Here is a 24,829-nt window from a genome sequence, read left to right as displayed (position 1 = left end):
CCAAACCTGGTTCTTATAAATGCAGGGAGCTGGTTTTTTTTCATTGTGAGTCCTCTCTTTTCATAGAAGAACAATCCAAAATAATTCAAATCAAACCTGGCATTTATTAAGTGCCGGATACCATGCCCCAGGTATTGTGCTCAGAATTGAGATTTCAAAAATGAGCAAAATTGGAGAAGAATGAAGTCAGGGTGTTGTCCTTAAAGTGGAGAATGTCAGGAAAACCATCCAATGAGAGAGAGAGAGAGACAGAGAAAGACAGAGAGAGACAGAGAGAGAGAGACAGAGAGAGACAGAGAGAGACAGAGAGAGAGAGACAGAGAAAGACAGAGAGAAATAGAGAGAGACACACAGAGAGACCCAGAGAGAAAGACAGAGAGACAGAGACAGAGAAAGAGAGAGAGAGAGGGAGGGAGGGAGGGAGGGAGGGAAGGACGGAGAGAGAGAGAGACAGAGAGAGAGAGAGAGAGAAACAGAGAGAGAGAGAGAGAGAAACACACACACACACACACACACACACACACACAGAGGCTTCAGAAATGGGGGGTATTTCCAGTGTGTAAAGTCCAGGGGTAAAATAAGCTTCTAGGACGAAAAAGTTTCTAGGACATTATAGAGAAAGTTGAGGGAAATCAGAAATGAAGCCTAAAAAGGAATGAAGAAATTCATTTCAACACATATTTATTATATACAGAATATTGGGTGATATGTGGAGTTCAGTTAAGATATCAACAGAGATAAATATAATATGCACTACCTACTGAGTATCTCAGAGAAATGCTATGTGAAATCCAAATATTAACTTATTGAAGTCTGGGAGGCTCAGATTCAAACAGAATTTCTGGACAAAAGGCAGTTACCTTGGGAAGTCTGTGGGTTTTAGAGCTGGTGGTAAAGGGGGGGAGGCAGCAGGGACAGTGTGAATATTTGAGTGTAAACCTTTCTGGGCTCTTCTTCTTCTTTCTAGCTCCTGTATGACAGTCCCAAAGCTCGGCAAGAAGTAGAGCATCACTGGCAGGCCTCAGGTGGACCCCACATTGTGCGCATCGTGGACATCTATGAGAACATGCACCACAACAAGAGGTGCCTCCTGATTGTCATGGAATGGTGAGGTCCCCATGGGTCTGACCCTGAAGCTTACACCCTCCTGCCCAGCCAGGTTTCCTGGGGTGGGGGGAGAGCAAGGCAAGGAGTGAGTAACCATTAGGAAGGGGAGGGAGGATAAGTGTCCTGGGTATCAACTTTGTCTTTACCCTTCTCTAGCCATGGGAACCCAGGAATGTCAGACACTAAAATGGTAGAGCTGGAATAGCCTTGCAATAAAGGCTTCTCTGGATCTCCCCAGTCATTAGCGTTCTCCCCAAACACCCCAACATCATTTTGCACTTATTCTGCATTTCTTTTGTCTAACTGTAGCTATGAATATATTTTTCCTCATTAAAATGTAAGTTCCTTGAGGGTAAAGTTGGTCTTCTTTTTGTATCCACAGTACCTAGCACATGGTAGGGATTTAATAAATGCAAATAAATTGAGTTAAGTGGAATATCATAGAATTCTGCAGTTGGAAAGTATCCCAAGGGCCATCTAATCAAATCCATGCCCAAAAGAAATACCAACTCTAACACAATCGAGAAATGCTCATCTCATCCAAATTCTGCTGCAGACCTCAAAGGAGGGGAAACTAACCCTTCACCTCCTAAGGCAGTCTGATCTGTTCATTTCTCCTGGTTCTGCTCTCTCAGATCAAAGAGAATAAATCTAATCTCTGTCTTCCATATGAAAGCCCTTAACATCACTCCCTCACCTGTGAGTTTTCTCCAGGCTAAACATCCCCAATTCCTTCAATCAATCCTCATAGGACATGGATTCAGGGAACTTCACTACTTTGGTTACCCTTTTCTAAACATCTACTTACGAATGTCCTTTCTAGGTGTAAGTGCCCAGAACTGAATTCTAAATGTGATCCAACCAGGGCATAGTACTGAATTGACAGTCACGGGGAAGCTGAACCTGCCTTCATACAGCCCAGGATTTCATTAGTTTTATTGGCTGCTTTGTCACATTACTGAACCTACACTCCTCTTAAAAACAAAACAAATACAGATCTTTCCCAAACTGCCATCTTAATTACACTTTCCTCATTGTTGATTTTTGGACCTACATATAAGACTTTATATATTTGTGCCTTTTGAATTTTTATGAAGAACACATTTCCAAGGGTTCAGAGGCAGGATAAACAGCCTAATATTCTCTAGGAGAAGTTAGCCCAGGAGAGATGGGATAAATAAAATTCTGAAGATAATAACAAATTCCAATGAGGAAGAGAAAAGGGGAAATTGAAGAGCTCTAAAAAGACCAATTTGAATGTAACAGGAATTAATAAAACAAATTGAATCGTAAGCAGACACAGAGCAGATGAAAACATGAGCAGGTAACAGAAACAGAGAATGAATACAAACATGTGGGATTGCTCTGTAAAAATAGTGTCAAGGGTGCTTAAAATCAGAATGAGACAAGTCTGGCAAAGAATTAGAAAGAAAAAGAAAATTCCTAGATAAAGTAGGGAGATGAGGTCAGGAAGATCTGGAAGTACTTAGCTAGTCTTAAGGAGTCTCCCATCATGGGCTCTGAGGAACAGTTCCTTCCAATTTCCCTGAATCAGTTTTACAAGATCTCTGAATGGCTGTGTAAAATAGGAAAGATACTGCAGGATTGGAAAGGGCAAATGTTATAATTTCCAAAAAAAAAGAGAGAAAGAATGAATATGAAAACTTTTAGGCTTGTCGGTTTAGCTTCAATTCTTTGACAGAATTCTACAGCATATTATTTTTTTTAACAATATCTTTTTATTTTCAAAATATCTGTAAAGATAGTTTTCAACATTCATCCTTGCAAAACTTTCTGTTCCACATTTTTCTTCTTCCCTTCTCCCCAAGCCCTTTCTTAGACAGCAAATAATCCAATATATGTTAAATATGTGCAGTTCTTCTAAACATATTTCTACATTTATCACGCTACATAAGAAAAATCAGAACAAAAATGAGAAAAAACATCAAGCAAACAGCAACAAATAAGTGAAAATACTATATTGTGATCCATATTCAGTCCTCATAGTCCTTTTTCTGGATGCACATGGCTCTCTCCATTACAAGGAACTGGACTGGATCACCTCATTGTTGAAAAGAGCCACATCCATCAGAGTTGATCACCACATAATCTTCTTGTTGCTATATACAATGTTCTCTTGTTTTCCTTACTTTATTTAGCATCATGTAAGTCTCTCCAGGCCTTTCTGAAATCATCCTGCTGATTGTTTTTTATAAAGCAATAATATTCCCCATTCACTCAGTTTCCAGTTCCTTGCCACTACAAAAAGGCACACACACATTTTTGCACATGTTGGTCCTTTTCTCTTTTTTATGATCTCTTTAGGATACATATCTAGTAAAGATACTGCTAGATCAAAGAATATACACAGTTTGATAGACTTTTGGACCTAGTTCCAGATTGCTGTCCAGAAGAGTTGGATTATTTCTCAACTCCATCAACAATGTATTAGCGTCCCAGTTCTCCCACATCCCCTCCAGCATTTATCATTATCTTTTCCTGTCAGCTTAGCCAATCTGAGGGTATGTACTAGTACTTATGTACTAGTACTCCAGAATTGTCTTAATTTGCTTTTCTCTAATCAATAGATATTTAGAGCATTTTTATATGACTAGAAATGACTAATTTCTTCATCTGAAAATTGTTTGTTCATATCCTTTGATCATTTATCAATTGGAGAATGGCTTGGATTCTCATAAATTTGAATCAATTCTCTATATATTTTAGAGATGAGGCCTTTATCAGAACCCTTGGATGTAATTTTTTTTCTTCTAGAGCATATTATTAAAGGGATAATTAAGAGACACCCAGAAAAGAAAGAGATTATTATTAAGACCACCAGAGTGGTCTTATCTTGTTTTTCAGAAAGATTCACTAGAATGGAAGCCTAGAGAAATGACATCAATGTAGCTTGCCTAGATTTTAGCAGAACATTTCATAAGACGTTGCATATTCTTATGGGGTAGAGATGGAGGGGTAGAGATATGTGAAATAGACAGATTGAAGAGTAATCATTGGTTTTTCAAAGTCATATTGAAAGACCTTTGGTGAAATGTCACAGGGATCTTTTCTTGATCCTATCCTATCCAACTCTTTTCTCTGTAACTTGGATAAAGACATAATGAGATGCTTCTCAGATCTGCACATGATTCAAAGCTGGGCCAGACACTTATCATATGACATAGAATCTATAAACATTGGGTTCAGTCAAAGAAGATTAAATTTAACAGGGATGGATGTAAACTATTAAGCTTGGGTTTGAAAATCAAGATGGGGAGGCTTGATTTAGATACCACTTTTCCTGGAAAGGTCTCCATATGATTCAACAGTGTGATATGGAAATCAAAAGAAATATCATGATCTTAGGCTACATTAAGAGAAACAGTGGTTCGGAATGAGCAAGCATGAACCCAGATTACTGACTGCCAGTCTAGCTGGCCCATCCCCACACTGTCATTGCTATGAAGAAGCTGGCTAGACTCAGCTACATGACAATTTTTCAAATTGTAACAGATTTGAAATAATTTTGTCTATAGAATCTGCTACATAATGTCCTGCTAACTGGAAATCTTCAAGTATAAATCCTTTTAGACTTCCCAGTAGTCTTTTCATTGTGATAGTAAGATGTTACTTAAATTACTTCAGGAGATCTCCTAATCTGGTTTTTCTGTGTAGATCTGTGCAATACTCTGATGTGATGAGAGTTGTCACTATTCAAAGGAGAGAGAATTTCAAAGCCTTCACAAGAATTTAGCCTACCACAGTGTGCCAAGCCAATCATATACATTTCCCAAACATTAACTTCTTCCTTTCTAAATTTTTCATCAGTTTCTGTTTCATACAAGAATACTAAAGTATTTGGTTTAAGTGTAAAAAAAAAAGTTTTTTCCATTAATAACATCTGTCCTCAAACACTTGGGGTGCACATTTCTTTTAGATTATGAAAGTCTACATCATAAACTATCTTTTTGACATTTTGAACCAGAGATTACAGAGACATCTCTGTTAAAAAAAAAAAAAAGAGGCATAGTGTCCAGTCTTGCTGCATTCTGCCAATATCTAGAATATATATGTTCTATTCCAGGCACTCCAACGTAGAAAGGACATTCCTTAAATTGAGATAAGCAAAGGTAACCAGCATAGCGAAGGGTCTCCAGTTCATGGCACATGATGATCAGTTGAAGAACTGATAGTGTTTATCCAGGAGAAAAGAAGACTTTGTCTCCTGGAGAGATGAGAGTTGCCTTTAGGTGTTGGAAGGGCTGTTATATGGAGGAGGAATTGACTTGATTTGTTCTATTTTGTTTTATAAATAGGAATTGAGTTATGGGTGAAAAATACAAAAGGGCATATGATATAAGAAAAACTTTTTAAGAATTGACCCCATTCCAGAATGAAATGAAGCACCTCCATGGCTAGTGGGTCTCCTTTAAAATCTGGAAGTTTTTAGACAGAGGTTGTTGAGTATGTTGTAGAGAACTTTGGTTCAGTTATGAATTGAACTAGCTGAACTTGACACTTTGTCCTCAAGTCTATGATTCATTCATGATTTATTGGACCAACTTCTTCCTAAGTTCTTACTTGACTTTCAACTGTCTCAGTCTTCCCCACTTCCCCCACTGATCTATCACCCCACCAGCCTGACTGTCATTATCCTTCCTCATTTTTTTCTGCTTTTCCCATGTCCTTCATCCTCTTGTTTCCTATATATTGCGTGTGTTCTCTCCTCTCTCCTTTTTCACCCAGTTTTTTTTTCTCTCACTCTCACTGAATTTTTAATCCAATTTCAACCAGCTCTGCCCTTTCCGACCCTTTAGCAAGTGTTGGTGAGTTGTGTTTACATATTGAAAGCTTTTAAAAAGAAGAAAGATGAAAATTAATCTATCAACAAGCATTTATTAAGTGCTTATTATGTTCCAGGTACCATGCTATGGTCTAGCAAAGGAAAACGGAACACAATCCCTATCATCAGGGAGCTTACATCCAGTGATATTCATATATGGAAATATCCAAGATACATACAAAGTAAATACAGGGTAACTCCAAGAGGGAAATGTCATATTGGAAGGGGGAGAAGTAGACCAAGAAAGGCTTTCTGCAGAAAATAGCTTTGAAGGAGAAACTAGGGATTCTAAGAGGCTGAAGTGAGAAGAGAGAACATTCTAATCATGGAGGATGGGCAGGAAGGATATTGACAGTGAGGCTGGCGGGGTGGTAGATCAGTGGAGGAAGTGGGGGACAGGACAGGAGGAGGACATAAGGAACACCAAGTACACCAATATGGCTGGATTGTAGAAAGGAGAAAAGGTGGTATGTGTAAGAATGCTTTAAAGATAGGAAGAATTCATCTTATAAAGAATCTTAAATTCCAAAAAGCCTTTATTTAGTTCTTACCTGGAGGCGATAGGGAGCCACTAGAGGTTTGTTGGATAGTATAGTGATATGTATTTGGACTTTAGGAAAATCACTTTGGTGGTTGTGTGGGATATGGATTGGCATGGGGAAAGTAGAATAGGAACTTGTGAGTGGAAATAAGGAAACATGCCCAAGAATTACTGTGAGGATAGGAATGACAACATTTGGCAAGTAATTTAATATGTGAGATGAGTGAAAATGACAAGTCAAAGATGTACTTTGACATTGTCACCTGGCTGCCTGAAAAGATGTTAGTGCCCTCTATGGTTTCAGCCATTCTCGAATACATTGAGTTTGAGATATCTCTGAAATCTCTGGTTTGAAATGTCAAAAAGACAGTTTGTGATGCAGGATTTTGTAATCTAAAAGAAATGTGCACCCCAAGTGTTTAGAGAAATGTTATTAATGGAAAAGAAAATGGCCTGCTTGTCAGAGCAGGCTAAAGTTGCTCTCAGTCTTCTGTCCCTGAGCCTGAGGTCCTCAACTTCTCTCCAATGGCAGTGGACCATTGACCCTGGAGGCCACAGTTCCCTGGGGCCTGCCTTTTGCTGAGAAAAATGGAGGAAAGAAAAGGGAGAGAGATAAAGAAGCATATAGACAGAGAGAGAGAGAACAGAACAAAGACACAAAACAAAAAGCATAGGGTACTCCTACTCTCAGCTTTCTTGGCCTTCAATGATGGATGCACCCTCTCTTACAGCATGGAAGGTGGTGAGCTTTTTAGCAGGATCCAGGAGCGAGGCGACCAGGCTTTCACAGAGAGAGGTATGAGACATCTGACAGGCCTCCCAGGAAAGTCTATGGCAGGTGCCAGTTTTTGACTGCCCTTCAAAGTTCTGATTTTCAGGCCAGAGTGAACCACTTTTCTCCCATCTTTTCTTTTCCTCTAAAGTGCAGAGGAGAAAAAAAAGTTGAAACAACATTTATCCAACATTCCTTCTGGGTCTCTTGGACCCAAATTCTTTTATTATTTCAGCCCATGCTATTCTTCAGACCCTTTTGATCTGAAAAGGTATGGGCTTGGGAGAAGGTTAGATAACTCAGGAACAAACTTCTCCAGGAGAGTTTGGGGAATAGCTCCTTTTCTTAAACTTTTCTCTGAAAATCTGGGTAGATTGGGTTTCCCTATCATAGTACTGGGATTTTGAAGGATTGGGGGACACAAGGAACTGAATTTAACCTGAACATTTCATAAATGGAATCAAACCGACACATTTATATCTCCAGAGGCGTCGGAGATCATGAGGGACATTGGTACAGCCATCCAGTACCTGCATGCCATGAACATTGCTCACAGGGACGTCAAGGTGAGAGCTCCCTAACTTCAGTGATGCCAGACAGAGAATCCTGATGCTTGGTACATGTGCCAACTGCTGGAGGAGCCCTGGAATTGGCTCAACCCTCTCAACATTGAGATTGGTATGGGCATCATATTTAGACTTAGCAGCCACCAGAGAAGTTTAGCGTATTCTCTATTGGCAGATACAGAAGCAAGAGATGATAGATTTTTGTCACCTTGAGGATAGCCCTGGGACCTTTCATTCACAAAACTTTCTCTGTGACTCATAGGATAAAATCCAAACTCTTTCAATCAATAGTCAGAGTCCTCCATAATGTGACTCCTGTTCAATCCAATTCAGCAATCATTTATGTGCAGAGAACTACACTACATCCTAGGGGAATTACACAGTATAGTGTTTATAAAAATTCTCTAGGAGTTCACAGATAACTCTAATTCACAACATTACATTGTAAGTACAAGAATTCCATAGCAATATCCTACTTGTACCTCACAGAACAGTAACCACCCTTATCTCCTGCCACAGTTCAAGGTACCCTCTATTCCAACTAAATTGATCTATTTACTGCTCCCCATTCCCATTCACATCATTTTTCCCACTTCTGTATCTTCACTTTCTCCATTTTACCTGCTTGTGATGCCCTTCTCTCTACTGCTCTAAATCTTATTTTTCTGTAATGCTTAGCTAACATCTCATGTCCAGGAATCCTTCCCTGATTGCCCCTGCCCTTGGATAATAGCTCCTTTTCTAAACTTCTCTCTGAAGATCTCCCCTATGCTCTTCTTCATAATGGGTGCTGCCTCATATTGGTAGTCAAAGACTGGAGGTAGACTAGGTAGGAATAGAGCTGACTTTGTGAAGGGCTGGCCATTATTAATTGTGGTTTTAGGGGAAGGGAGAGAAGTGAATATTGATAAATGATATCCAGCAGGGGCACAAGCTCATATTCATGAGTATAAGTGAATTTTTATCTATTTTCTTTCCATCCTGATGGGAGGGTCTATGATGGGACCCCCCTTGCTCCCTTGAAATGTGTTACATCATTGTTTTTTTCTTTCCTGTCACAGCCAGAAAATCTACTCTATACTTCCAAAGGGAAAGACTCAGTGCTCAAGCTCACAGACTTTGGGTTTGCCAAGGAGACCACCCAGAATGCCCTCCAGACACCCTGCTACACTCCCTATTATGTGGGTGAGTCCCAAGCAGCCAACCCCCTACCAAGCCCTACTACCAAGGAGAAGAAAATTCATGGAATAGGTGTGAGATCCTAGGTTTTAAAATTGGAAGAGAACTTGGAACCCCTATAATCTAGCTCCCTAATTTTACAGATGAGATGACTAGGTGAGAGCCAGAGAATTCACATGCCTTGGTCATAGAAGTGGTAAACAGCTGAATCAGAATATGAAGCAGAGTCTTCTGACTCTAAATCCATTACTATTCTGTATCTAAGAATGTATCTTGAATATATCTTCTCTTCCCCCAAAACTAAGGCAAAAGGGACCAGCTCTTATCTGTACCTTCTCTGAGGAACAAAAGCTTCAGCTACTTGATCTGTTTCTTTGCCTTCTCCCCACTGTTGTCTTGGTGCTAAGCAAATGCCAAAGTAGCCACATGTATTGCAGTTACAACTTATCATGGGATGGTCAAGTGGTTAAACATCCAAGTTCTGTCTTCAAGGAGTTTTAGAAAAGTGTTCCCATTCTTGACTTCTATGATTTAAAACACTTCAGTAAATTGGTATTCTGACTTGTTTAGGTTCTCCCTCTATCATAGCAGATTTAAAACCATTCACAACTTTTCATCCTAAGCAACCTTTGATCATATCTTCCCATAAATTATATTTTGGGAGCCTTCATTTCAATACCAATAGCATGTACAAACTGTCTTATCTCTATCCTATACCATTTCTGTAGGACTAGACTGCCTTTATTCCAGTCATACATTTCTTGGGTGAGATCTTTTATCCCACTTATTGGTAATATCCTGCATTCTGTCCAGGAATGACTTTTCATCTCACTGTAGCTCTTTGGATAACCTGCAACTATTGCTTTGGAGATGGTGAGAGTCCATGATTTTAAGTCTTGTAGCATTACCTAAAGAACAGTGCTGAAAATATGGACTTTAGTTTGAAGGGGAAGCTTGGGGTCTGAAGAGCTTCCCCAGATTAACAGTCCCTTTTATGTGACTGAGATTTGTATTCTCCTGAACCAGCTCTAAAACCTATCCATCTAAGATGCATGGCCCAGGTAGAATGGGCAGGCTTGATGTAAATGGCCTCAGTTTGGTCATCTGTCTGTGTACTTGGTCTGAAGTACTTCTCTTCCTGCATCTTTTCTTTTTTTTTTGTACTCTTTTTTTACTTCTTCATACTTTGTTTTGGGGTGCTAGAGATGAGCTGAATGTCCCATGAAATGATGTTTCATGCTTTGTGGCCCCTGCACATGTGGTAAAATCAATTCCTCCCACATTTTTTTATCTTTAATTCCAAGCAGAAACCATCTTTTCATTTTTCAGCAACTTCTTTTTTATCTCCTTGTTATGTTGAGAGTGAGAATGTCAAGGTTGATATGATCACTTTAGTTTTTCTTCATTGGACAAATCTTACATTTAGCATGCCAGATGTCGAATTAGTGTTTAGACAGTCCAGAGCTATAGCATTCTTAGCATTCTTTGCCCCATCCCCGTTTTTGCTACCATTACTTTCACATCAGCAGAGGGCTACCCCAGCCTAAAAGCTGTTGGGAGCTTTCTTGGGTTCATGGGTTGCTGTAGCCAAAGAATTTATTACTAAATGGCCAGCTTTCTGGTGCTGAGCTTCTCCTCACTTAGCAGGGCTGGTCCTCAGAAAACAGACACAGTCTGTCACTAGGACTGTAATTGGAAAACAAATAATGAAAAATCCTGGCTCTGAGTCACGCTTTTGAAATGTGGTAAAAGAATCCCATCAGCCAAAAGGGTTAACACCAAACTTGGGATGTGTTTTTCATACTTTAAAATTCCTGTCTGAAATTTATATTATAGAAAAACACACAGGATTCTACCTAAAATAAGACCTGGACAGGAAACTCATTTTAGTGGTGAGAAGAGGTGGGGAAAACAAGAATGACAGATGGGGGAGGATGCTAAAGGTTACTTATCTATCTAGCAGTAGAATCACGACTGGACCCCCAGACTCCTAATTTCTTCTTCAGTATTCTTTTCACTACAAGAAACAGACTCATCTTTTTCTTCCCTTCTAACCTACTAGGCAGTTTTTGTGGGCTGTGGCAATGACTTAGTCCATAGTCATCCTGCAGAGAAAAGCCTGAGCAGGAAACCAGCCCTGCTTCTGCATTTGTGTCGAAAGCTTGGGCAACTGAGGTCTTTGTAACCCTGAAACCTTAATGGTTCTTTTTCATGAGGCACATTCTCAATAGGGTGGATAGGAGGGGGAAAGGGAAGCACAAAGTCTCAGGGGCCTCAGTCTCAACTCTGACTTTTTGAACAGCAGGCTTTTCCCATCCCTTCAACACCCACTCATTCTTTTCAGATCCATCGATATTTGGAGAGATCAGGATTCAATGTTCCCAGGGCATTTCTGTCTTTGCTTTTAAGTCTTAGGAAAAGATGTCACTTTTCTCAGACCTTAACTTTTCCTAGTGTTGATTTGGTCTTTTGAATGTAATTTTTCTAATATTTGGGGGGGCATAAGTTAGGAGCCAGGAGTTTTGTTATTCTTTGTGACCACCTTATTTGGGGTTTTCTTGGGAAAGATACTGGAGTGGTTTGTCATTTCCTTCTCCAACTCATTTCCAGATGAGGAAACTGAGGCGAACAAGGTTAAATGACTTGGTTGGGCTCCCCCAGCTAGTAAGTGTCTGAGGCCAGATTTGAACTTGGGAAGATGAATCTTGCTGACTCCAGGCCTGGTACTTTATCCATTGTGCCACTTAGCTTCTGGGTTCAAAAAATCTCTACTCTGATGATTATTTGTTGCGTGATCAAGTAAATCTCTTACCCTTTTTTGGATCTGTTTTCTTAGCAGTTGAATGAATATGACATTCTCAACCCTCTCAACATTATTATGAAATTCGCTCTGAAACCAGCTCTGAAAATCCTGTATAAACCCATATGTAATAGGTATGGGGGCAGTGTGGGGGCAGGAGTGCTCACTCTAAGTGGTCAGTCATAGGCTGCTTGATGAAGCAATGGATAGATAAGAGTGGCTTGAAGAAATTCAGCTAGAAAAAGATAATCAAGTCTCTCTGGAGTAAAAGCTTCTTCACAGAAGACCCCACTTTATTGAACAGATAGATGAGGGGCCTTTGCTGTGTGTTATTGATTTCTTCTCCTTGCAAAAGAATTTCCTAAAAGTTCTTCAGGTTTTGTCTTTCATGGAGTAGATTCTTCTAAAACATCTCCTCTAGGATTAGCTCAGGCTCAGAGAGTCCTCCCAGAGTTACAAAGACCTGTTGGCTTCCTCAAAAAGCAGCAAAGTGCAAAGAAGAGATGGGAGTCAGAAACCCTGGATTGGAAGACGGTCTCTATCCCTTTGCTGGATGGACTTGAGCATACTCCCCTGCACACCTCCAAGCTTCTGTTTATTTCCCCACCTTAGACTATACCTAAGATTTCATACATGGAGGAGCTCATAGTATGAGAACTCCTTGAAGATGCAGACTGACAATTCACTTAAAATTTATTGTCTCGGAAAGTTACCTGGTAACACAGGTTATATATACTGAGAGGCTATCCCTCCTTCTCCCTCATCACCTTTTTATTAAATAGCTTATGTGATAAATTGGGATGATAATATTACTTATCACAGAAGAGTAAAAAATGCTTGTAAACCTTAAAAGTGCCTTAGAAATGAGAGTTATTTATTTCATTTGGTTCTCAAAAATTTGTATTAGTAACACAGTTAGTACTTACATTCCAAATTTACTAGATTAGATTAGGAGACTGGCTCTTACAAATTAAGATCACATGAACTTAAATTTTTTGTCCTTTCTCTACTGACCCCCACCACTCATCCACAGAACCTGTGGGCTTGTGGGTCAGAGCCTTTCCATCCAGTTAGCACTCCCACTTTCCTCTGAGTCACCTCTGCCTTCTACCTTCCTCCTCAATTGCTTGGCACATCAGCTGGAATCCCTTTTACACTGGAGGAAAGCTTGCTTCTTGTCAGCCAGCCCCAACAGACGGTTCTTGGCAGCACCTTCCAACTGAGCCATTTATCTGAGCAGAGGAGACTGGGTCTATATTTAAACCTATTTTTCCCCCTTCCCTATTTTTGCATAAATTTGGCAATAGTGAGAGACACTGCATGGGCCTAAAACAGGTTTCCCACTTGAATCTAGTTCATTGTCTTCATCAATTCCTCTGGATGCTCTTATTCATTAATTTAGCAAATTAATCAGCAGATATTAGGTACTTGAGATGCACAGTGCACTGGATCCCTGTTGGAAAGCAGGAGAAAATTAAATTGGATTCATTTCTTGCCTTCAACAAGCTTATGGTCTAATAGAGAAGGAGATATATAATATATTATATAACATAATATATAAATATAATACAAATTAGAATAGAAGAACAACACTGATTCTTTTGGCATTATGTAGCACTTGACAGTTTGTAAACCAGGCTATATATATTATCACTTCCTTTGGATCTTTCTTTAAATCTTCTTTTTTATTTATTTTTAATATACATTGTTTTATGAATTATGTTAGGAGAAAAAAATAAGAGCAAACGGGAAAAACCATGGGAGAGAGATAAAAAACAGAAAAAAGAAGTAAACATAGTATGTGTTGCTTTACATTCTCCTCTAGAATTCCTGATTGCAGATGGCATTTTCTGTCCCAAATCTATTGGGATTCCTTTGGACCTCCTTTGGAGCTTATAGCATCCCTGTAAGCTGGGAAGGATGGGTAATTCTAATGCTATTTTATAGGTGAAGAAATTGAGGCTTGGAAAGGATAGCCACTTGTCCAAAGCTATACAGTTAATAAAGAGAGTCTAGTTTTCTGAGGGGTAAGATGTAGATGGAGTGCTAGATATAGAATCAGGAAGACCCGAATTTGAATTCTGCTTTAGACACTTAGTAGCTATGTGATCTTTGCCTAGTCACTTATTCTCTGCCTGCCTCAATTTCCTCATCTGGTAAAATGGAGATAATAATAGCATCAACCTCCCTAGATTGTTATAAGAATCATATGAGATAATACACAGAAAACTTTGCTATTTAACATACCATAGAAAAGCCATTCTGATTCCAAATCCAGTGTTGTTTTCCCTAAACCATAACTGCTTCTAAATACAGAAGAAAAATGTAAATAGTTATTAAAAGGTATGTGGTATGTTATGTGATCAGCTGAGGGAGCCAATCCTGACCTCCCTCTATTTATTCATACTTTAGGACCCTCAGGTCAAAACAAGATGACCAAGGATCTGGCTGGCTGGTTGTAATAGGGGTTTGTGTATTCAAGGACAATGCTTGTCTGGCATGAGTGGGGGTGGAGGCTCACAGCACATCCTTTTGGTTTTGTTTCCTTTTAGCCCCTGAAGTGTTGGGTCCTGAGAAGTATGACAAGTCATGTGACATGTGGTCACTTGGGGTTATCATGTACATCCTGTGAGTATGGGAAGCAGCTCTGGGGGTTTCCACTTGGTATGAGTTACCCTTACCCAACAGTTTTCCTTTCCCTGTCTCTCCTCCTTTTTCTTACCTTTCCTTTCTTTTCTTCTCCTCACCCACTTCCCTTTTTTTTTTCTTTTCCTTCACTCTTCTTCCTCCCCTTTTTTCTTCTCTTTCCCCTCCTCTTTCTTTCTCTTTCTTCTCCTTCCCCCTCTCTCCTCCTCCTTGCCTTTCTTTCTTCTCTTCTCTCTTCCCCTTCTCCCCTTCCTATCTCCCTCTCTTTTCTTGTCCCCATTTCTCCCCCACTTCCCTCTTCTTTCTTCTTTTTCTTCCTAATGTTGAACTAGGTAATGAATGGTTTGCTATAGCCTCAGGAATCATGGACCTGGAGTCAGAAAGGTCTAGGTCCTATTTCTGTCTGTATTCCAAATGAGCATTGTAAAATGAGAAAATAAGACTACATAATAGTTGACCTCAACTACTTATTATTTTATTTATTATATATTATATATAATATAATAATATTATTATTATTATTTATTATATTAACATTTTATGGTGGAAAACCTTTCTCAGTTTCCTTACAAGTGCCTTAATGCCATACAAACCCTCCCCAAATAAATGAGTCTTATTTGTGCTCCCCTGCTCCAAGAAATAGATTGGATATGCCTTCACATCCTGGGATTCTATTCACCGTCTCTAAGAGTATTGAATCAGGAGTCACAGGACTTGGATTCAGATCCCAGTTGGCTACCTGTATGATCTAATAATGCCAGTCACTTCACTTCACTGGGCTTAATTTCCTTGAGGGTCTTAGATTAAATGACCTCTCAGCTCCTGTCCAGCTGACAAACTGTTGTATGATTTGTAGAATTCTTAGCTTCTCAGTGACCAAAATCACAGGATGCAGAGCAGGAAGGAGCCTTAGGACACTCAACCCAACCTGTCCCTCAACAGAATTCCTTATGCAGCTTTCCCAAAGAATGGACTTCTAGCCTCTGCTCACAGACCTCCAATGCTAGGGAACCTTCTACCTCCATTTTCAGACAGCTTTCATTGGTTGGAAGTTTCTTCTTAGATATAGTCTTGCTACTTTGTAACTCTCACCCAGATACTTGTTCAGCTCTCTGGGGCCAAAGAAAACAAGCCTATTCTCAAAATGTTCATATTACTCTTTAAGGAATCTTATTTCTGGTCCCATCCATCTACCCCTTTTCTGTAGCTATTTAAATACTCTTTATTGGGTGGGCCACCCATGGAAGGGACCATAGATCAGCTGTGTGGGTATTATTCCTTCCCTCTCCTAACTAATATCCCGACCTTTTCCCCCACAAAGATAAAGCTTAACAATTGCATTCGCTTTTCCCATAGTCTTTGTGGCTTCCCTCCATTCTATTCCAATACTGGCCAAGCCATTTCCCCTGGAATGAAGAGAAGGATTCGAATGGGACAGTATGGATTTCCCAATCCTGAGTGGTCTGATGTTTCAGAAGAAGGTATGACCCTCCGCTGTATCTCATCTCTGTATAAAATGTATTCACTCTCTCTCTTCTTGATACCTCCTACCAATTATTATAGTTATAAGAATCTTAACTGTACTAGCTAATACTCATATAGCACTTATTTTGTAATAGGTACTGTGCTACATGCTTTATAATTATTATCTCATTTGATGCTCATAACAATCCTGCAAGATTGGTGCTGTCATATTTTATAGATGAGGAAATTGAGACTGAGATGACTTGTCCAGGATAATAGATACTAAGTATCTGTGGCCAGATTTGAATTCAGGACTTCCTGACTCCAGACCTAAAACTTTATCCACTGTACTCCTTTGCTCCCATAATGTGGGAATTATGAGATTATCCAACAAACTTATAATAAGTATTTCTTATGTACAGGGCACTGTGCTAGATTCTGAAAATATGATAAAAATGAAAAGTCCTTGCCTTCAAGAAGTTTATATTCTACTGGAAGGTAGAAAGGACCAAAATGTATATAAATAAGTCAATATTAAAAAGATATTAAATATAAAGATGTTAGGTGGGTGGGGAGGGACATTTAACAACAGATGATGATCAGAAAAGACTTCATATAAGAGGTAGCTCCTGTTTTTAAGTCTTGGAAGGAAGCTTTCTGACTTGCACCTCTTTGGGAGGAAATAGTTCTGGAAACACACATGGAACCTAATTGTGAAGGGTTTTAATGGTGAACAATGGAGTTTCTATAAACACTAGGAAAAAAAAAACTTGAGCGGGGAGTGACATAGATCCATGCTCTAGGAATATCTCCTTGGCAGCCTTGTGGAGGATGTATTGGAGAGGGGAAAGATTGCAAGCAGAAGGGCAATGAAGGAGCTGCTGCAGTAGTCTAAGGCAGATGTGATGAGGCCTGGCACTAACTGGTAGCCTTGTGAATAGAAAGAAGGCTGACAAATTTCCAACATGCTGCTGAGGCAGGATCTACAACAGATAGATCGGCTCTGGGATTGGGGATGAGGGAGAAGGCAATCAGAGTCGCAGACCTTAATGCCTGGAAAGATGGCGGGAATCCCAGAATGGGATTACTGGAACGATGTAGAAGCAACATGCCATGGTGGGATTCAGGCACTGTGACCAGGACAAATCACAAAGACTCAGTTTTATCGGCTGTAAACTAGAGGTTAGGTTTGCCCTGTTTACCTCATAAGGAATTTGTTAGCAGAGCTCTCTGCATACCTCAAAGGATCATCTAATTCAATCCCCTCATTTTTCATAGGAGAAAGCTGAGGCACAGAGAAAGGGATTTATCTGAGATCACATAGCAAGTTAGTGACAAAGCCATAATACAAATGTTAAAAGTCCTAGCTCCTTAGGGAACTGGACTGCTGCATTTTTGGTGGGGGGGGGGGAGGTTCTGATTTAATAAGCTTTCATAACTCATTCTCACATTAAATCAGTTTTTTTTTTCTTTGAGATCAGTTTCTCTCTTCTTTCGACTGTTGGGTTGGGGCAGAGGGGATGTTGAATGTCCTAGAGAAAAAGATGAGTTTTTTACAGGCAAGATGTCTCATTCAGCCCTCAAAGAGCCTAAGGTATGGTCTAGTTTAATGGGAGCACTCTGCTGAAATAACCCACAGGCCATATTCTCCTCTCCATTTGAACTGCCACTGAAGCTAAATAAAAAGCTGGAGCCAAAGGCTCAGCCTCTCCCTTCCCCCAAAACCCAGGCTAGTCACTGGGGGAAGAGCAACAGCTGTAATATTCTGAACCTGGGAGGGGGGAATGTGGTCTGGTGGCCACTGCCCTTCCCTAGGGACCATAGGGACCAGTAATTTCCATTTAAAACCAGAACAGCCACCTAGGATGCCAACTAAAAATAGAGAAAAGCAGCAGGGTGGGGTGGAAATGCCGCCAGGCAGGCAGAACACCTGTTTCTCAATTCCAGATCATTGGGTGGCTGGACATGTAGCTTCCTCTCTCTCTGGGTCTGATAAATGCAGTAATAGATTACAGAGAGTTGGAGCTGTAAGGGACCACAAAAACCATCTAGTCCAACCCTCTCTTTTACAAAGACTACGCTTTTACAATTGGCCGAGCTCACAGAGCTATTTCATGGAAAGCTGGGGTTTGAATTTCAGTTTCAAAAAGCACCTGCTATGTACAAGGCACTGGGAATTCAAAGATAAAAACATCAGGAGATACAATGTGAAAGCAGATAAATTAAAACAAGGTGATTCTAGGAGGGAAAAAAGCATTAACAATTGAGCAGTCTTATATTTTTTCCACTAAAATACCTACCTCTGTCTGCCTGGCATCTAGGTAGGTGGCCCAATGGGTAGAGTCGAACTTGGAGTCAGGAAGACCTGAGTTCAAATGTAGCCCCACACAATTACGAGTTTCATGACCCTGGGCAAGTCATTTAACCCTACTTGCCTCAGTTTCCTCATCTGAAAGTGAGCTAGAGAAGGAAATGACAAACCACTCCAGTCTCTTTGCCAAGAAAACCTAAATGGGGCCACAAAGATATGGTATAATTGAAATGACTGAACAACCCCACTGTCCCACCTAACCTTATAGGGGTGTTGTAAGGATCAAAAGCGGTAATAGATGGGAAAGAACTTTGTTTGGAAAGTATAAAGCACTATAGAAATGCACTATAGAAAGGGTAGTATTTATCTCTTGTTTGCTGGCAATAGAACTGGGGCACAGGCTTAATCCTGTCCATGGTTCAGTGGGACAGCAGGGCCCCTTCAATAATACAGCTGATTGGGGGCTGGGGGGGGGTCAGATCTCAATTCATGCCAACTTTCTAGACTGACTGACTTTATAAAATTTATTTTCTAGGGAAATCACTCAACATGAGACTAAACCAGAACTATGTTATAACTAAGAGCATTTATTTGGCCATATAAAAAAGTATGCATAAGTGAATAAGGAGTCATCAAAGGCTGAGACAATGGTATTTGCTAGAGTGGTGGGAAAAAGCCCTGGGTTCTAGTCCCAGATCAGCCACTAACTTGCTATTTTCCCATCCCTGGTCTCACTTTCATACTCTGTTAAATGAAGGAGTCAGAATAGTCTCAAGGGCTTTCCCAGATATGATATTCTTGGATAGACTTTGGCATCCTGTACTTGAGCCAAAGTCAGAGGCTTTTGTCTAATCTCTCTACCCTCCCAGGGAGGTAAGTCATTGGAGTTGCTAGGGGAAACCCTGGCCACCACTATCCTTAATCTAACACTGCCTCACTCTGTAGGGAGAGGACAGCTGTCCTTTAAGTCAGCCCAGCTGGCTTCATGATCCTTAGCAAATCTAAGTCTCTCCAAATCCAGTCTCCTCCCTCATTGTGTATGTGCGTGCGTCCCATGTCTCTTTCTCGTGAGAAGTCCCGGTGCACACCCTGAGTAGACAGTGGTTCTCAAATTACCTTGACTTTCAAGGGAAGTAGGGGTCAGGTAAGAAGATATAAAGGTGATCTAGAGCAGGGGAGTGGGGGTGGGGGGTCATACTGAGATCATAGATTTGTCTTCTGAGACTGTATTATAGGATTATTGACTAAAAGAGGATTGGCTTTTTTGATCCAATAGAATTTGAAAGTATTCAGGCAACGCAGATTTTTCCCACTAGACTGGGAGGAAGACAGACAGATTAGAGGTTAAAGATTTTCTGCAAATAATTCACATGTGAAAGTTGATTATACTTGGTCTGATCACTAATGTTATGAGTTTTCATTGTTCTCCCTCCTTCCAAGAAGTTTCCTGTAGCTGCCCAGCAAGGAGGGGTCTTTGGAGGAGGAAAAGGAGAACTTGGCTTGTACAATATTGAAATGTTAATGAACAAATCTTCTTTCCTTTTCTTTCATTCGCTTTTCACTGTTTTCCTCTTTCTTTCTCTTCTCCTTTCTTCTTTTTCTCTCTGGCCTCTTCTTTCCTTGTCTCTCTTCCTCTCTTCCTTTGAATTCATTCTCTCTCCTTCTCTCTCTCTCTCTCTCACACACACACACATATCATCTTTTCTCTCTTATCTTTTCTCTCAGCCAAGCAACTGATCCGGCTCTTGCTAAAGACAGAACCTACTGAAAGAATGACCATTGCTCAGTTTATGAACCATCCTTGGATTAATGTGAGTTCATTCTTCTTTCATCAAGGGAGTGACTCAAAACACTCTAGAGTACTCATCCCTAGGCTGAGAGAGCCATGTTCAATTCATAGCAAAAAAAAAGAGAAAGACTAGCAAGTAACATCCTCCTATATTCTGGGCTCGGAACATGGGCCCCACACTTTGTGCTCTCATCCTTGGCCAAGGGAGGAGAATGTGAGGCTTGATCTCCAAGAGGGAGAAATGAATACAGTCATGCTCAGTCTTTTGAGTATTGTTAATAAGCCCCAAGCATCCCTACACATTGAATCCCATATGGAACGGCTGAGTTAATGGGGAAGTTAAGAGGTTTAGCAACCCCAAGAGCTGAGCAGAAGCCCCTAGGTTTTTCCTTCCACTGGGGCAAACACCAAAGACCCAAACTGAGCAATAGCAGCTATTTGGTCTGACCTTCCCTAGCCTATGCTTAGAAGAGGAAGTGGGAATAATAAACATGGTGTGAGAGGGTTATAGTAGAAAGAATTCCATCCCAAGAAAATAGGAAGTCTGAGTTTCCAACCTAGTTTCTCCACCCACAAGCTATGGGATGTTGGGCAAATCACTTCCTGGCCTCCACAGTGTGAAATGAAGGGGATGAACAGATTCTTCAGAGTTCTCTTCCAGCTTAGACAATCCATATGCTCTGATTTTTTCAGCAATCAATGGTGGTACCGCAAACCCCTCTTCATACTGCCCGAGTCCTGCAGGAAGACAAAGACCACTGGGATGAAGTGAAGGTCTGTTTCTCCTCACTACCCCCCAAGGAAATATGGCTTTAAGGGGGAAAGGATGGGCCTCCTGTATTCTAAGCTAATAACAAGGCTTTAATCGGTGGATTTATCTGAGGCTCTTAGGAGTCTGGGTGGGGGTTTTCTCTAATAGCAGACCCAGACTCTCAACTCTAGGTAATTGCTGAAGGCCTTGAGCCAGACTGGGAGATTGTTGTGATAGCATAGACTGAGAACAAGAACATCAGTATCCAGCCCAGAACAGCCAATCAATCAGTCAATCAATAAACATTTATTTAGAGTTTACTATGTGTCAGACACTAAGCTAAGTGCTAAACATACAAATACAAAAGGGAAATGCTCCCTGCCCTAAAGGAGCCAGCAGAGAGTAAGTGATGCTATTGCTAAAATCACAGGCAATCACTGGCTGACCACTGGCCAGAAATCAGCCATGTCAGATGATATCTAGGTGAAAGACCTAGGAACATTTAACCCAGAGAAGAAGAGATTTCAGATTTCAGAGATTTCAATACATGTTATCACACATTTTCAAGTTTTCATATACTGAGCACAGATTTAAGCTGTGTATCTCCTCCAACCTTTACCATCTAAATCATATGAATCCACAGTACAAGACCTTGGATTAGCCGGTCTGTGCTACCTGCCTCCTAACAGAGAGGTGATGGACTAAGGATGCAGATTGAAGCTTTTGGGGGGACACAGTCAATTTAGGATTTTGTTTTGCTAGACTATGCATATTTGTTAACAAAGATTTTGTTTTTCTTTTTGAACAAGGAGAAAGATAGATTTTCATTAATTTTTTTTTAATTTTCTTACTAATTTGTTTAATACAGTATAAAGTATACCCATTTCCCCTATCCATCTCTGTCTCCTGACTGCAGGAAGAGATGACCAGTGCCCTGGCCACAATGCGGGTAGATTATGACCAGGTGAAAATCAAAGACTTGAAAACCTCTAACAACCGGCTCCTTAACAAACGACGAAAGAAGCAGGCTGGTAGTTCCACATCATCTACAGGCTGCAACAACCAATAAGGAGAAAGAGGCCTGAGGACTTAGGGGCCAGGGGCCTGAGGGATGTCCAGCAGCTCGGCGACCAACTTTATCCTCCCCATCATTTGGGGCATGACTCAGGCTGGGCCTTGCAGTGTTGTGAGCCAGACCTGGCAGGCGCAGAGCAAGGAGAGATTCAGATTTCTGCCAAGACTCAGGACAATTAGGTTTTAGGGCATTTGGCCTTTTAAGTGAAAATGGTTTTTTTGTTTGTTTAACAAAGTGTGATATGGGACTTAAAAATTGTGGCGATAATGATGGTATTTGGGACTCCGCAGCTTTAGCCATGCACCAAGGCAAGAGGGAGAGGGTTGGGTCAAAGTTGTTAGTTGGCCTTTTTTGTTTGTAGCAGCAAGAGTTTAGTTATTTGGTGTTGGGTGGCTATTCTCCAGGGTTTTTGGAAGGGGCTTAATATTCTCATGTTAGTGCCTCCATTACTCCCTAGGTATGCCCTCAAGGAGAGAGGAACCTGTCTAGTTTGAAATATCTTTGCAAAGCAAAATACCTTGAGGAGCTAGAGCTAATCAAGATGTAGCTTTTTCCTCCTCCTCCTCCTCCTCCTCCTCCTCTTCTTCTTCTTCTTCTTCTTCTTCTTCTTCTTCTTCTTCTTCTTCTTCTTCTTCTTCTTCTTCTTCTTCTTCTCTCTTCTCTCTCTTTTTTCAGTTTTATAGGTTTTCCTAACCACACTAACTACTTTGAAAGCTAAAATTCCAAATTTTACTGTTGTTCTGTCCTTTTTCCTGTCCCCTCCCGGCCAAGAAGATGAGGAAATTGTCAGATAGAGAAGGGATCTAGGCTGCACAATGGCCCTAGAACAGAGCTGACACCTTCCCCAGTGACTGAGAGACAGCTCGAGTGCTGCCTGAGACCCGTGATTTCTGAATGGGTGGTCACTTCATATCCCTCTCAGCTTCCTTTCTTTCTCTGTCCCTTCCCCTTTTTTCTCCATTTTTGCTCTTAAACACTTTGCAGAATTTCTCTTCCGGCCATGCTCATTCTCTTCAAATTGTTTGGAACTGTTGGGTGGAGAGAGGAGGAAGCTGGTGGCTGTTGTGTGGGGAAGGATGGCTGCTTGCTTTTCCTCTGTTATTTCTCTAACACTTAGCCAGCCCAACCTGCCCCAAAGGACACTTTGAGGAAGAAGAAAATCTAAGAGAAGAGGCCTCCATTGTAGCCCTCTTGCCTTACCCTGGTCCCAAATGATCCCGGATGATTCTTCACTCATCTTGAAGTTGTGGGTTTACCAGAACTAAAGTAACCCTGTGTGCTAGGGTTTACCTGGTCTTTGTCTGTAACTGAATGGTGGGGCTGGGGTGAGGGGATTCTGAGATGAGTTTGGAGAGAGTCCTGGGGGTGAAGGATGCTTTTAATTCATTCCAACTTTGCCAAATGTCACTGTGACAAAATACCAGCTAAATTCCTTTGTCTAAACCAAACCCAGGGAGAAAACAGACTATGTGTTTTCTATGCATATTTATGCAAATTTGGTTTTTATCTTCTCCTTACTCAGGCCCTTGTTTGGACTAGAAGATGACATTATCTTCGTGTGTGTGTGTGTGTGTGTGTGTGTGTGTGTGTGTGTGTATGTATGTTGGGGGAGGTGTGTAGGTTGGGCCATCCTGCTCTGTTTTAATCAGATGGTGCCTTTTCTGAATTAAAGGTTTGGCTTATGGCCAAAGGGCCTGCTAATTAAATTTTCAAGAGAGTTTGAAGGGGTCAGCCTGGACTTCCAGAGGACACGGGTATGGTTTGGCTCCCTGGACTAGAGAATCTCTTAGCAGCGACATACAAAGTCCGCCCTGCATTTGCTGCAAGGAAGCTTCAGGTGGATGGGGATAACCTGGAGCCCTTTTCCTGGCCTGGGCTCCCTGAGGTTAGAAAACATCTACCAGTTCCTATTCAAAAAGCCACTAGGAGTTTCACCTACTGATTTCTATTAAATTGTGTTTTATCTTTTTCCACCCTGTGTCCTGTGTATTTCTTTGACCTTTCAGCCATGGGCTTAGCTGCTATCCGTTTCCCAGAGAAGGCTGCAGCATGCTGGGGAAATGGGGCTGGGGGCCCTTTCTGCCCTATGACTCCCCACTAGCCATCCCACCCGGACATTTTGGGGAGTCACCATCTCAGGGCATAAGCCAGGTGTCCCTGCTGAATCTAGCAGAAACAGGAGTAGCCCCAGCAGCAGCTTGGCGTACCAAGGTCAGTGAAATTAAGAAGTGTGTATGTACCTCCCACCCACACTCCCCCCCACAAGGATATATAAATATCTCCCCCCCTCCCCTGCTGAATGCAGTACTGCTGACTTCAGGGGCTTCCTGCTGTAGCTCAGAGCTATTTTCAGCAGCTGCCAGATTGCATTTGGCAATAGGGATATTGGGGAGGCAGGGACAGGTTGGAATACACACACACACACACACACACACACACACACACACACACGCATGGGCACACATGCATATTTTATTTTAAAAATCACAGAAGAGGCCAGATAATCAGCTAACAATTTGATATCAGTGCCTACAGTCATCCCCAGCTGCCTCCAGCCCTCATGGGAAAGATCTTCCAAGGAAAGGCCTGATACAGAATCCCAAGAAGGAAAGGCGTCTCTTTCTTGGATAGTTTGAAAACAGATCTGTCTGGAGGCTTAATGCCTCCAGGTTAGATCAAGGTCATTCTAAAGAGCAAGCTACCTGGATCTGGGATGTGGTACTATCCAAGATGCTGCCCCAGGTTTGAGGAATTGACTCTGACATTCTTAATTTTGTGATAATCTTGACTTCCCCTCTCTCTTGTTTTGTTGCCTCATCAAGACAATAATCCTTCTTCCCACTCACATTGTTATAAGGAAACTGCTTCATTAACCTTAAAAGTGTTATAGAAGGGGAATAGTTATTAAACTTGTCAGACCACTCCATTTAACTTTTATTAAGCTTACCCAGAGAAGGAAATAAAAGACTCCTACCAGGTGGCACC

General features: G+C 41.0%; 1 protein-coding gene across 1 annotated transcript in view; it reads left to right on the top strand.

Moving 5' to 3' along the window:
* Positions 1–23,817, top strand: part of MAPKAPK3 (MAPK activated protein kinase 3) — a 92,190-nt gene extending 68,373 nt beyond the window's left edge. The window contains exons 3-11 of the mRNA XM_031958636.1: positions 968–1,107; positions 7,223–7,287; positions 7,750–7,829; positions 8,891–9,014; positions 14,361–14,436; positions 15,811–15,935; positions 19,955–20,040; positions 20,712–20,792; positions 21,686–23,817. Of these exons, the coding sequence (XP_031814496.1) occupies positions 968–1,107; positions 7,223–7,287; positions 7,750–7,829; positions 8,891–9,014; positions 14,361–14,436; positions 15,811–15,935; positions 19,955–20,040; positions 20,712–20,792; positions 21,686–21,838 (930 nt within the window). The 3' untranslated portion in view covers positions 21,839–23,817. The remainder of the gene's footprint in view (positions 1–967; positions 1,108–7,222; positions 7,288–7,749; positions 7,830–8,890; positions 9,015–14,360; positions 14,437–15,810; positions 15,936–19,954; positions 20,041–20,711; positions 20,793–21,685) is intronic.
* The last annotated feature ends 1,012 nt before the right edge of the window (positions 23,818–24,829 follow it).

This window comes from Sarcophilus harrisii, chromosome 1 (genome assembly GCF_902635505.1).
Source record: "Sarcophilus harrisii chromosome 1, mSarHar1.11, whole genome shotgun sequence".
NCBI lineage: Eukaryota > Metazoa > Chordata > Mammalia > Dasyuromorphia > Dasyuridae > Sarcophilus > Sarcophilus harrisii.
The sequence above is the reverse complement of the archived record's forward strand: the minus strand, read 5'-3'. Positions and strand labels throughout refer to the sequence as shown.